The sequence below is a fragment of the Aethalodelphis obliquidens genome, unplaced genomic scaffold, assembly GCF_003676395.1.
Source record: "Aethalodelphis obliquidens isolate GAN/ISIS:26980383/991018 unplaced genomic scaffold, ASM367639v1 scaffold74, whole genome shotgun sequence".
Lineage (NCBI taxonomy): Eukaryota > Metazoa > Chordata > Mammalia > Artiodactyla > Delphinidae > Aethalodelphis > Aethalodelphis obliquidens.
Window position 1 is genome coordinate 4,460,588 of NW_020838018.1, and position 12,503 is coordinate 4,473,090.

At 36.1% G+C, this 12,503-nt stretch overlaps 1 protein-coding gene across 1 annotated transcript in view; it reads left to right on the forward strand.

Annotated features, from left to right (window-relative positions):
- The first annotated feature begins 3,958 nt into the window (after window positions 1-3,958).
- LOC113612272 (serine/threonine-protein kinase MRCK alpha-like) overlaps window positions 3,959-12,503 on the forward strand; it is a 50,143-nt gene continuing 41,598 nt past the window's right edge. Inside the window, 2 exon segments of the mRNA XM_027092036.1 lie at window positions 3,959-4,146; window positions 6,919-7,012. Of these exon segments, the coding sequence (XP_026947837.1) occupies window positions 3,959-4,146; window positions 6,919-7,012 (282 nt within the window).

Below are 12,503 nucleotides of genomic sequence, written 5' to 3' on the forward strand. Positions count from 1 at the left end.
CAATTATAGAGGCTCAGGATGAAGCTGTTTTTCCTTAGATTGGATTTTCTGTTGGTAGGCAGATAGAGAGTGGATAGTTCACCTGAATCCAGTTCAGATGGTATTTCAGACATTGTTAAAGCTGGCATTTTCTAGTTTGTTCTGACTCCCATGGTGGAGACTTTCTGAGGTCTCAAATGAAAACCTCGAATGTTGACAAGGACTTCTGCTCTTTGATAGGCTCTGAACTCCAACTTCCATTTCTCCAGCAGTATTAAACAACTGAAACTCTGCTTTCATTTTATAGTCTCTTAAAACTGCTTTTTTGCTTGTCTTCTTTGTTCCATAGGTACAGCCTAGAATATATCAAATGCCCTGTGAAGAAGGATGTTGCATGCAGAATGTCAAGTCCTCTTTGGTTCCCTTTCTTCTCAAATTTTGGCCATCAGCTCCTGCAGCCCAATAAGATTGCTGTAAGCTCTGGGCTGCTATTTTTTGTTTTGTGTCTGTGCACAGAATGGCAAACTAACAAATGCTCTGAAGGAAAGGGTTGTGGTGAATATAAGGCCCACTCTATGTATTTCCCTTTACTCTGGTATCTTGGTGGCTTTGGCTGTCCTCAAATGGCTTCAAAGACCTGGATTTTTGTTTTATGCTATTTTAGTCTTATTTTATAGTCATTCTGGGGTAAACTTAGCTGAGGGTTGAAGTTTTAATATTTTTCTTTTTGGCTTAAGATAGGGAGAAACTAGAGCTTGTTGGAAGAGGTTAGAGGAGTTTGTATACGATTTCTACACAGTTCCTCTTATCCAGATGTATTAGTGAACACAGTATTCTGGAAAGAACCATCATTAAAATTTTTTCAATAATATTGTGTGTGGTTGTGTATGTGTGTAATCCCTCACTAACAAGCAAAACTTCATATTGTGGCAGATAATCATTTATCTTCCTTGAATTAATTAATTTTCTTAAACAATTTGATGTATGTAGAACAGTTTCCAATTACACTTTTCAGACCAACTGGTCCTTATCTACTCTTGTCTTGGAAACCATCATCTGGAGTGTCCCTGAGCTGACCCACACTGGATGGTCTCATTGATAACATCCATCATTCAGCAAGCATTGATACAGCATTCTTTCACACTGCCTTCCAGCCTTCTCTTAGCAGATTTTAGAAAGTCCACTAAAATGCTATGAGTGTATCAATCCTGTCCTCAAAGATTACATTATAAAAGAGATTTATAATATAGAATACTACCTTTTAATTTAATATAGCTAAGAGCATTGAATGAACTGCATTTAATTCTCATTTAAATGAGAATTTCCTCATGGTCTAGAGTTGAGATTAAGGGACTAGATTATGTCCCATGGAGTCTTGCCTTCCACTGCTTGCCTCTTTGTGCATAATTCAGTATGAGCCCAACCAAATGAAGGCTCTGCACTAGCAAAGTCCCCAAGGAAAACAGATATTCATCTCTACGTTTTATAGGCTAAGAGTTGTTGTTATATAGCCATATTTATTCCAACATTAAAGTAAATGTGAATGACCTTTGTGACTATAGGAGTAGAGATTTTGAACACAGAACATTTAAGACTCAAGGTATTGCTAAGAGATACAGCTGCCACTCTGCTTAGCATGCTTCACAGCTGTTTCTCAGGTGAACAGGTGTGGTAAGTGTCAATGACTCCTGATTCTATGAGGTTTGTCCACCATGTTGCCTGGCTCCTACTCCATTTCCTAAGAGATATGCTTCTGTAATAGTGTCAGGTTCAGGAATCAGATTTAAAATGTCTATTTTGTGTTTCATTTTATTATTTTTACAAAGCTTATATACATGTATATATGTCTGTGCCTCTGTGTCTGTGTGTGTATATGTAAGTTTGTGCATGTGTGGCATGTGTACAGGCATGTGTGTGTACATGGGTATGTGTATTTGAGTGGTACGTGTACGTGTATATGTATGTTTGTATATGTATATGTGTGTGCGCATATATGTATATGCGTGTGCACATATTTGCATGTTCACCTAGTTCTTTCTGCTGAGAGGAACGAGAGCAGGGATAAGCCAGTAGCAATGAGCAATAAGCCAGTAGCAAGCAGCACATATAGTGTGCTGTTTTCTAAATATCAATCCCCACAAAAAGAAAAAGGGGTCCTCGGAAAATTCTTGATTCCATATCTAGGACAGTGAAAGAACAAGATGACCTTGGTACATCTTATGCCAGAAAACAATTAAGCCTTCAAATAATATTGGAGCTTGTGAAAAGGACTTAAGAGTCTGCTTGAAGTGTTTCCCTCTGACCAATAGGAGATAATTGTCCAGATGGGATCAATATTTTTTCCCCTCCTAAATTCATATGTTGAAGTCCTAACCTCCAATGTGATGGGATTTGGAGGTGGGGGCTTTGGGAGGTGACTAGGTTTGATGAGGTCATGAGAGTGAGGCACTTATAAGAGACATCAAAACCGCTCTCTCTCTCTCCAAGCACACACGAAGAAGAGGCCATATGAGCACACAGTGAGACGGCGGCCACCTACAAGCCAAAAGAAGAAGCCTCAGGGTGACACCTACTTTTATGATGCCTTGTTCTTGGGCTTGTAGCCTCCAGAACTGTGAGAAAGACATTTCTGTTGTCTAAGCTACCCAGCCTATGGTATTTTGTTATAGTACCCTGAGCTGACTAATGCAGGAGACAATTGAGCATCAAAATAAATAAGGAATAAGATGAAATCAGAGCCCATTAGTATATTCATGTATAAATAAATTAAAGAATACATAATAAGTGAGAGAAAAGGAAAAGCTGTTTCTTATAGTGAATGCCAATTAACAAATGTAGAAGGAATGACGATATTGGAAACCTGTCTTCAGAGCATATTAATAACATTCAGGTAAGAATGGTCAGTGGATGAAAGTTTGATGAGGAACAGGATAACTGCTGAATTTTGAAATATTTTCCTACAGAACAGCTTATTAGTTAGAAATGGAGAACAGCAAATTTACAGTAAAGAAGCAATCTGGTTACCCAAAGTTAATATCACCAACAAATGGGCATCAAGTGACCCTGGGGCGCATGGCGTTGGAGTTTGTGCCATCTTATAGGGTGCAGTTGGGCAGAATGTCAGTTTTACGGAATTCCTTTCCAAGCTGCTAACATGGATCTAATCATGTGGAAACCAAACTGAAAATAATTGATCTGTATTTGTCAAAGTCTCCAAGTCATAAAAACAAAGACAAACTGAGGAATGTCTCCAGATTAAAGATGTCCCCTAAATGCAGCTAGCAGTCCTGGATTCCATCCTGAACCTGGAGAAAAATAATTACAAAGGACATTATTAGATCAATTAACAAAATTTGAATAGAGGCTATATTTTAGTTAATAGTGTTGTACTGATGTTGAATTTCCAGGTTTTAAATTTTGTACTGTGGTTATGTAAGGAGTGTCCTTATTCTTAAGTATTTCAGGTGTAATAAAGCTTAATGTCTGTGACTTACTTTCAAATGATTCAGAAACAAAACAAAACAAAGAAACAAATGGAGCGGGAGAGTAAGCAAGAGGTAAAGTAAATGGGGCAAAATATTTAAAATGGTAAATTTGGTAAAGAATTTACAGGAGGTCTTTGTCTATTCTTAAGCTTTTCTGCAAGTTTGAAATTTTATCAAAATTAATGGTTACCAAAAGGAAATATCTCAACAAAACAAAACAGAATAAAAAAATTATGAAATGACTTATAGCAATTTCTTCTTGTCCTATATATATATATATATATATATATATACATAAAATCATATATATTTTGTATATATATGTATGTATATGAAAGTTCAGAGTTCAAAGGCTATGTTGAATGATTCAGTATCACAATGTCATCACCAGAATGTCCTTTTGGATTTCTCCCACCCTATGATCCAGGGAAGGATTTCCTCCTTTCCCACAGGATGGGCCATTATACTTGGATGCCCATCAAGCCTGTACAGTTATGTCTTCTCATTTAACTGCCACTGAAGCCAGTGCCTTCCTTGGAATCCTGAGGCAGGATCCTTCCAACCTCAGGGAGCAGCAGTTGGCCTCACACCGACAACTCCTTTGGACAGTTGCAGGACTTGGAGCTAGACTTTCAGGCCTCCCTGTTCCACCAAGATATCCAGGAGGGGAAACCCTGGGACTGTTTGTGTCACTATGAGCAAGGACAGAATGCCCTTATTCTGTAGGGTGAATGATTTTATGCCCCTACAGAATGCCTCAGGAAGGTACTTAAGGCCAACGTCTGCAGTTCTTTTCCTATTAATTTACCAGTAATAACTCAATTACACTTTTTAAAAATATATGCTAAATAGTGTTTATACTTAGAGCTGGGTTTCAGGGCTTCTGCTTTCAAAAGAATACTTATTTTTTTAGCTAAATTTCTATTTTCTTTTCTTACAAATTATAACAGGAAATGGTGCTTTGAACTACAGGTAGCACTATATTTAAATATATCATGAAATTAATGAATTAGGAAATTACATGTGTTTATTACTCTTAAACATTCTTCAGCTCACTTTCCTGAATTATCAAGTTTTGACTGAGATTAAAAATTAAGACAATTTCTGTAAGCTAACTCTTTTTTGGTGTGTATTTAACAATAACAACAAAAAAGCTGTGTGTCCACAATGTGCAAATATATATATATACACACACACATATATAAAGAAAATTAATAAAATTTAAATATAGGCTATATTTTAGTTAATAGTGTTGTGTCGATGTTGGATTTCCAGGTTTTTATTTTTGTACTGTGAGTATATAAGTAGTTAAGGGGTAATAAAACATAGTGTCTGTGACTTATTTTCAAATGATTCAGAAAGAGAAACATATGGAGAAAGAGAGTGAACAAGAGATAAAATAAATGGGGCAAAATGTTTATGTGTATATATGTATATATATATCTATATATCTATCTTCTGATGCATGTATACACACACACAATTTTTTGAATGTATATATTTCAGATGCTTTTAACTACTCTGCCAGGTAAATACATATTAACACTCCATTTTGTGTCTTAATTTAGAGATGCTTTTTAAAAATTTTATTTCTTATTTTTATTTATTTTTTGGCTGCGTTGGGTCTTTGTTGCTGCACGTGGGCTTTCTCTAATTGTTGTGAGCGGGGGCCACTCCTCTTTGCGGAGCGCAGGCTTCTCACTGCGGTGGCTTCTTTCGTTGTGGAGCACGGACTCCAGGTGCTCAACTTCAGTAGTTGCAGCACGTGGGCTCAGTAGTTATGGCGCACCGGCTTAGCTGCCCCTCAGCATGTGGGATCATCCCGGACCAGGGATCAAACCCGTGCCTCCTGCATTGGCAGGTGGATTCTTAACCACTGTTCCACCAGGGAAGTCCCCAGAGATGCTTTTAATATACTTAGGTTCACATAAATCCTAGCAGCTAGAACCAAATTGGTTCCCAGGAATACGTGACCCAACGCCTACACTAGTTTCACTGTTGTTTCTTTCCTGCACATATTTTGGTTTGTGTTTGTCTTGTGTCTTGTCTAAACCTTTCAATTGTGATTTGTTCGTAGGCAGTTATTTCCTTTTATCCATAAGAATTTGTTCAAGCATTGTGCTCAGTTTGCGTCTTTGATTATTAACATGCAGGAAAGCCACACAAGAAAATATTTTTTCTCCTGAAAGCCCTTCATATCATGTATCACATGTAAGTATATGTGAGATGCAGCTTTATTTCAAAAATTTCCACTATAATCACACTTAATACAAAAACATCATAATTGAGCCTAACAGAGTTTCTGGAGATCAGATACGAAGAAATGTATTTTTCAAGTTCAGTTATATGAGAATCTGTGATATTACCTCTTACTGTAAAGATACAAGATGCTCTAAGTTTTCATTAACAATAAAAATATTCAAAATTGTGTAATCTGTTTCTATAGGGCATGTCTTTTCTAAGGTGCTCAAAGAATTTGCTTATTTACTGGTAGGCATTGATTGTGATCCAGCAGTCATTATTCTATGATGACTGCTGCTTCACGAAGATTGAATGGCCAGTGGAGACAGTGAGAGTAGGGCTCTTGTGTTCTCCCTGCAATTGGCCCAGAACTCTGAGAGTTCCACTCCAGATCTAACACTGATATCATATGGGATTTTAGATCCAGATTATAATTTATTGACAGTATATTAGACTTAATCATAAGTTACAATTATAGTTGTTGCCACTGTTCTTGTATCCTGTTTCCCTCTCTCTTGAATTCGGCTTTTGTTTTGCACTAGAGAACATCCTGGAAGAATTCTTTCAGAAAAGTTTGTGTGTTGTAAACTATCTACCTCTTTGTATGTCTAAAAGTTTCTTTCATTCACTCTTATACTTGAGTTTTCATTTGCCAGCACAGAACTTGCTGGGGCGTGATGGGACTAACCATCTCATTAACTGAGCGATCCTTCTGCGAATTGGAGGTTTAAGGCTGTTACAGTAATAAGTGGTATAGACTGTACATAATGCTTACCAGTAAGCTATTTTACAGTTGGGTGTAGTGTAGATTTTCAGTGCTTACATTAATATTTACATTAATCTCTAATTAAGAATAAACAGTTCAGAATAATGACATTTCTTAATTAAGTCCATAAAACTGTCTTTGCCTTGAATTAATGATTTCCCCAACTACATGGTCTGAACCTAGGAATTCGTCTACTCCTGTCCAATGTTTCTTAAATCCAGCCAGCCACTTCACATTTTCTAAGAGCATTGTGAAAATCCAGGGCTATATATTTTGGTAGCATCTCTAGACTTTCACTCTTTCCTGTTGGTTGTAAATTATTTATGACTCCTTAAATAGTCTTATGCTAAGATTTGCTGTCATGTATCTTTCTCATATCCTCATTTAGGTTGATTAATTTTTTTCCATGTTTGCATTTTATATTTGTTTTTTCTTTCTATATTGCAGCAACAAGGATGAAAAGGATGCCCAGGACTTGATCTTAGAAAAAACCAAAGAAGTGGAGTCTTTACGAAATTCCAGCTTGGTTACAGGAGCAAGAGTGAGTGTCAGTCACATCCCAGGAAGACTCATAGAATGGAAGAAAGGAAAGCTAAAAATGATGATAATAAAGTTGCTGAATAATGTCAATTTGTCTAGATCTCAACCTGAAAAATGCCTTTTCATAAGAGATGAGCCCTGCTTTTTTGGGAGGGGAGGCAGCTATCATAGTTATAAGCAGAAAAATGAGACTGTTCATATGAATCTTTAATAATATCCCCAAATTTAATGAAAATAATACAATTTAACAATCAGTTTTTCTATTTACTATTCAAGAAAACTAATGGTTCCCAGCACCTCCTAAGTTTTTCTAGAAGTGATTTAAAATTTTGTAAGTATAAGATGGAAATCAAAACCTACTTATCTGATTTTGTAGAAAATGCCAGGGGCAATGGAGTGATTTGATAAACTGGATATGTCAGCTATGCTTAAGTTGGAGTCGGCTTTCGACAGCGAATTTCCGGAAAGATCCTCCCAGAGGCTGCTCCAGCCACTCTAAACTGGTGAGACCGACTGACACCATTTTTAAAACAACTTATTTACAATCTGGTTGCAAAGTACTTAAAGCATAGTTATGTGTTTAGTTTCTTCCTATGACATAAAGTTTAGTTTCTTTTTTTAAAGAAAAGCTTTTTTCTATGAAATGAAAAGTAATGAAAATTTGAAAGCAATTAGTTACTTTTAACATATGTACTTTCAACAGGTTTTAATTGATTCTGGCATCTCTACAAAATCGTATCAATAATACTGAAAACTGAATCATCTGTGAATGACGTTTCTGTTGTTTTCTCCTTATTTGCAAAATTTCCTTGATTCGCAGGCACCCAAAATCCTCTAGTAAGAAATACCTCGTATATGTAGAAAAAAATTTTTTGAATAAAAATAGAATGAGGTAAACTCAAAATGTGGCCTATTTCCCATAGACCTTTAACTTCTAAAGGGTCTACTGAGGTTGGTTTTCTCATATTTTTAATTATAGCTTGTAACTTGTATATTGCAACATGTGTATTTTTTAAAGGGCTCCTCTCTCCATTCTGTTTGCTGGTTAGTGAAACAGTTTGTTTCATTCTTACCACAAAAATAGAGCAAATTAAACTCCAACACTGTGGATGATAATATGATAATCATACAAATAGACAATAAACATAGCTAATGAATACATCAGTGTAGGTGAAGTGGTGTAATATTGGAGAGTAAAAGGAATAAAAGAAAGAAAATTCAAACCAGTGTGAAAAAATATATATGACATCCATTTCTTATGTAAACATGCTCCAAAAGAGTCATTTTAGTGAGATGAGAAGAAACATAAGCCTCTGAGGGCCACTTTCATGCCTAAAGCCTTATTCACTTAACTGTAATTGTTAACATGTGGATCAACTTCAATGCAAGAAGTTGAATTATTAAAAGTCGAAAGTTTTATATGCTGCAAATGATACAGTTATAAGACCAGTATACTTTATTAAACACGAAAAGGAAAAGACATTTCTCATTGTGTGAATGATACAGTGTAAAGAGCTATCAAATAACATCTGTGTAATCGTCCACAATTAACATGTTATTTCATATTATATTTAGGGCATCTCAGTTCACATATTTGCTCAAAAGTAGGCATGTAAATCAGATTGAAAGTTAAATAATATATATACACATTTATTTGCTCCATTATTTTGGTTCCTTAAGAAACAAACCTTGATGCAGTTGCCAAATCTCTTTCAGTGGAACTACTTTTTTTCAGCATCATGATATATTTCCTAAAAACATGTTAGTAATTGGTAAAATTTTTCAATTCATATCAGTCACTTCCCAGCTTTGGAATGCTCCCATGTGTTGCAGCATGAGACAAACCACTGGCAATGGGGAAGTCGGCTATTGTTCAAATTGGACAGAGTTGAGGCAACACAGGTCTGTGTGTTCAGAGCTGTAAGAGGAGGCAAAGTGGGATACGGCAAAGTGCAGCTGTGGAGACCTCATGGGAGACATGGAAGACTCCCTCAGACTTGCCTCAGGATGCTCCTGATCCTCCTCCGCTTTTCTTTTTCTTTTTTTTTTTAAACATTTTTATTGGAGTATGATTGCTTTACAATGGTGTGTTAGTTTCTGCTTTATAACAAAGTGAATCAGTTATACATATACACATGTTCCCATACCTCTTCCCTCTTGCGTCTCCCTCCCACCCTCCCTATCCCACCCCTCTAGGTGGTCACAAAGCACCAAGCTGATCTCCCTGTGCTATGCGGCTGCTTCCCACTAGCAATCTATTTTACATTTAGTAGTGTATATATGTCCATGCCACTCTCTCACTTTGTCACAGCTTGCCCTTCCCCCTCCCCATATCCTCAAGTCCATTCTCTAGTAGGTCTGTGTCTTTATTCCTGTCTTACCCCTAGGTTCTTCATGACATTTTTTCCCTTAAATTCCATATATATGTGTTAGCATATGGTATTTGTCTTTCTCTTTCTGACTTACTTCACTCTGTATGACAGACTCTAGGTCTATCCACCTCATTACAAAGAGCTCAATTTTGTTTCTTTTTATGGCTGAGTAATATTCCATTGTATATATGTGCCATATCTTCTTTATCCATTCATCTGATGATGGACACTTAGGTTGCTTCCATGTCCTGGCTATTGTAAATAGAGCTGCAATGAACATTTTGGTACATGACTCTTTTTGAATTATGGTTTTCTCAGGGTCCGCATGCCCACTTTAAGCCATTTTCAACTATCTGTTAACCTTTTTGTTCTCCACTAAGATTTCCTGACATTTGCCCATGACTCTGGAAGCTAAGAATGTGTCACCCTTTTCAATACATGAGTTTCTTAGATTCTTTTCATTATGAGGGTATTTATAATATGAGAATTTAATAAAAAACAACTGTGGATGTTACTTTTAACTGAAGGGATATTTTATTGTCTTAACAGAAGCCACTTCTTATGCAAATGAGTTAATGGAGCTTCTACCTGTCTGAGTTCCTCTTTCCTTTCTTGCCACAGTTTTTTGGCTCACATTGGACTGGATTAGAGTCCAATGACTCTGAGCCTGCGCCAGTGATGAATATTCTGGAGGGGAGGGAGTAGGCTCATAAGGAATTCAGGATAGGAAAACTCTGGAAGTAAATAAAATTGTCCTATAAATATTTGTGAGTGGACTTTTTTATGGACAATAGAAGAAACAATTAAAGAGAACTTGAGTACCCTTGCAAAGATGAGAACCAAGACAGGTTCTAATTCAAGAGAGGTGTAGGAAGCACTGAATATAGGATAAGTGATGTAGTGTGCTCAGGTGGTGGTGGTCCCAGGGCTGAGGCTTCAGCAAAGAAGTCAAGGCCAGAGTATTGCTCACTACACGGAACCAGCGGATAGGATACTTTGGATAACAAAACATTTATAGGTGGGAAAGACTATCTCTCTCTCTCTCTCTCTCTCTCTCTCTCTATATATATATATATATAAAATCACAATACTTTATCAAGTTAACATTTTTATCCTGGAATTTTATTTTTACCATTATTTTTTCTCTAAATGCTGCAGAGCAATACAATCCTTGTGCAGTATTATGTGGCATTTCTGAACACCCTTCCTTATTTGACTATTAAGCAATTGTGTTTAGTGATTTATAGCTGGAAAATTCACACTCCTGGCAATGTCAGTTGCTAAAGGTATGCTAGTTAGAGAAAGTCTGAATTTGTGCTTTTTCTTCTCTCATATTTAAGTAAAATTATAATCTTACAATAAGACTTCATTTTGAATATATTTAAAGTTAGTAAAACTGCTAAATGATAATGCATGGAATTTCTTTAAAATTCCTTTAAGGAAAAAAACCTTGTCGTTGGATACTTTATTCTGTCTAAATAAATAAAGCCTTGACAATATGATAAAAGTTTCAAGTATAATTAATATTTGTTTTATGTCTTCCTGTGTTCTTCTTATAGAAACTTAGGCAAAGAAGTGCATACGTTTGACTCTCCATATTTGCGGGTTTCGCATCTGTGGATTCAACCAACTCAGATCAAAAACATTAAATTAAAAAATTCCAGAAAGTTCCAAAACGGAAAACTTGAATTTGCCATGCACCAGCAACTATTTACATAGAATTTACGTTGAATGTGCCACCTGCCAGCAACTATTTACATAGCATTTACATTGTATTAGGTACTATGAGTAATCTAGAGATGATTTAAAGTATACAGGAGGATGTGGGTAGGTTATAAGCAAATACTACATCATTTTATATAAAGAACTTGAGCATCAGAGGACTTTGGTATCTGCAGGGGGTACTGTAATCAATCTCCTCTGGATACTGAGAGGTTATTGTACTAGGTACCTAGGAGGAATAATTTGAAATTGATTCCTGAAGTGGGGAGAAACTAGCATAGAAAAAGCAGCCATCATTTGCATGACCATATTGCTGAAATCCCCTTGGGGCTTCCAAAATTGTTTCAAGTTCTGTATGAACCTAATACTATTAGGGAAAAGAAAGCTATGATTTGACACACAGGAGTTAATTCATGAAAACTTATATAATTTATTTATATACTTCCATTATAAGTTTACCATAAATTTGCTAAAAAGCATTGTTTCGTTTGAGATGCAGAATGCTTAGATATATTAAATGTACCTAACATATAAAAATAAATATAAACATACTTTGACTTAAGTATATATAGATGATAAACCAGATTACCTCTGAAAATATGGTTTGAGAACGATTTTAAAGAGATTAAGGTCCAAAAAGTCATGAACGTTAGTTTCAATTTTCTGAGTTTAATAAATTTTTGCTGATGTGTTCCAGGTTTAGTGCTACCAGACCCAAGTTCATCTTCCTTGGCACTTTTTAATACAACTACCTATGCCATGGCTCAGTGTGAAGTAAGTACTAAATTTCTTGAGTATGTTCTACAGCCACTTCAGAAGTCACTGATGTGCTCAGAGTAGCACTTTCCCCTTGCAATAAAACTGTTTTAATATTATTCCCTGGGAGAGGCCTGAAGTCTTGATATAAGCACATAGGAAAGAAACAGTTTTCATGGAAAGTAAGGCTGCAAGTTTATGTAAGTTACAAGGTCATCTGTATTAGAATTAAAATAACAAACAATATATTTTACACTGTGAAATATGACACACATACAGAAGAACGTATAAAACACCTCTGTAGCCCGCGCTCACATGAAGACAGGAAACATGACTGATGCCCCAGAAGTGTGCCCTTCTAGTTGGTAGCAAGCCCTCCCTCTCTGCTGTGGGCAGCTGCTACTCTGCTGCTCATGGTAAGGACGTCCTTGTTTTTGTTATGTTTTTACACTCGATGTATGCATCCTTACACAAGAGGATTTAATTTTAGAATGTACGTAAGTGGAATCATACTGTATATGTCCTTTTGTGTCGCAGCATGGATGAGTTTCATCCATGTGCAGCAACAATATGTTCAACTGTATTTCAGTATATATGATGGTCTATTATATGAATACATTGTAGTTTATTTACCCATTCTAT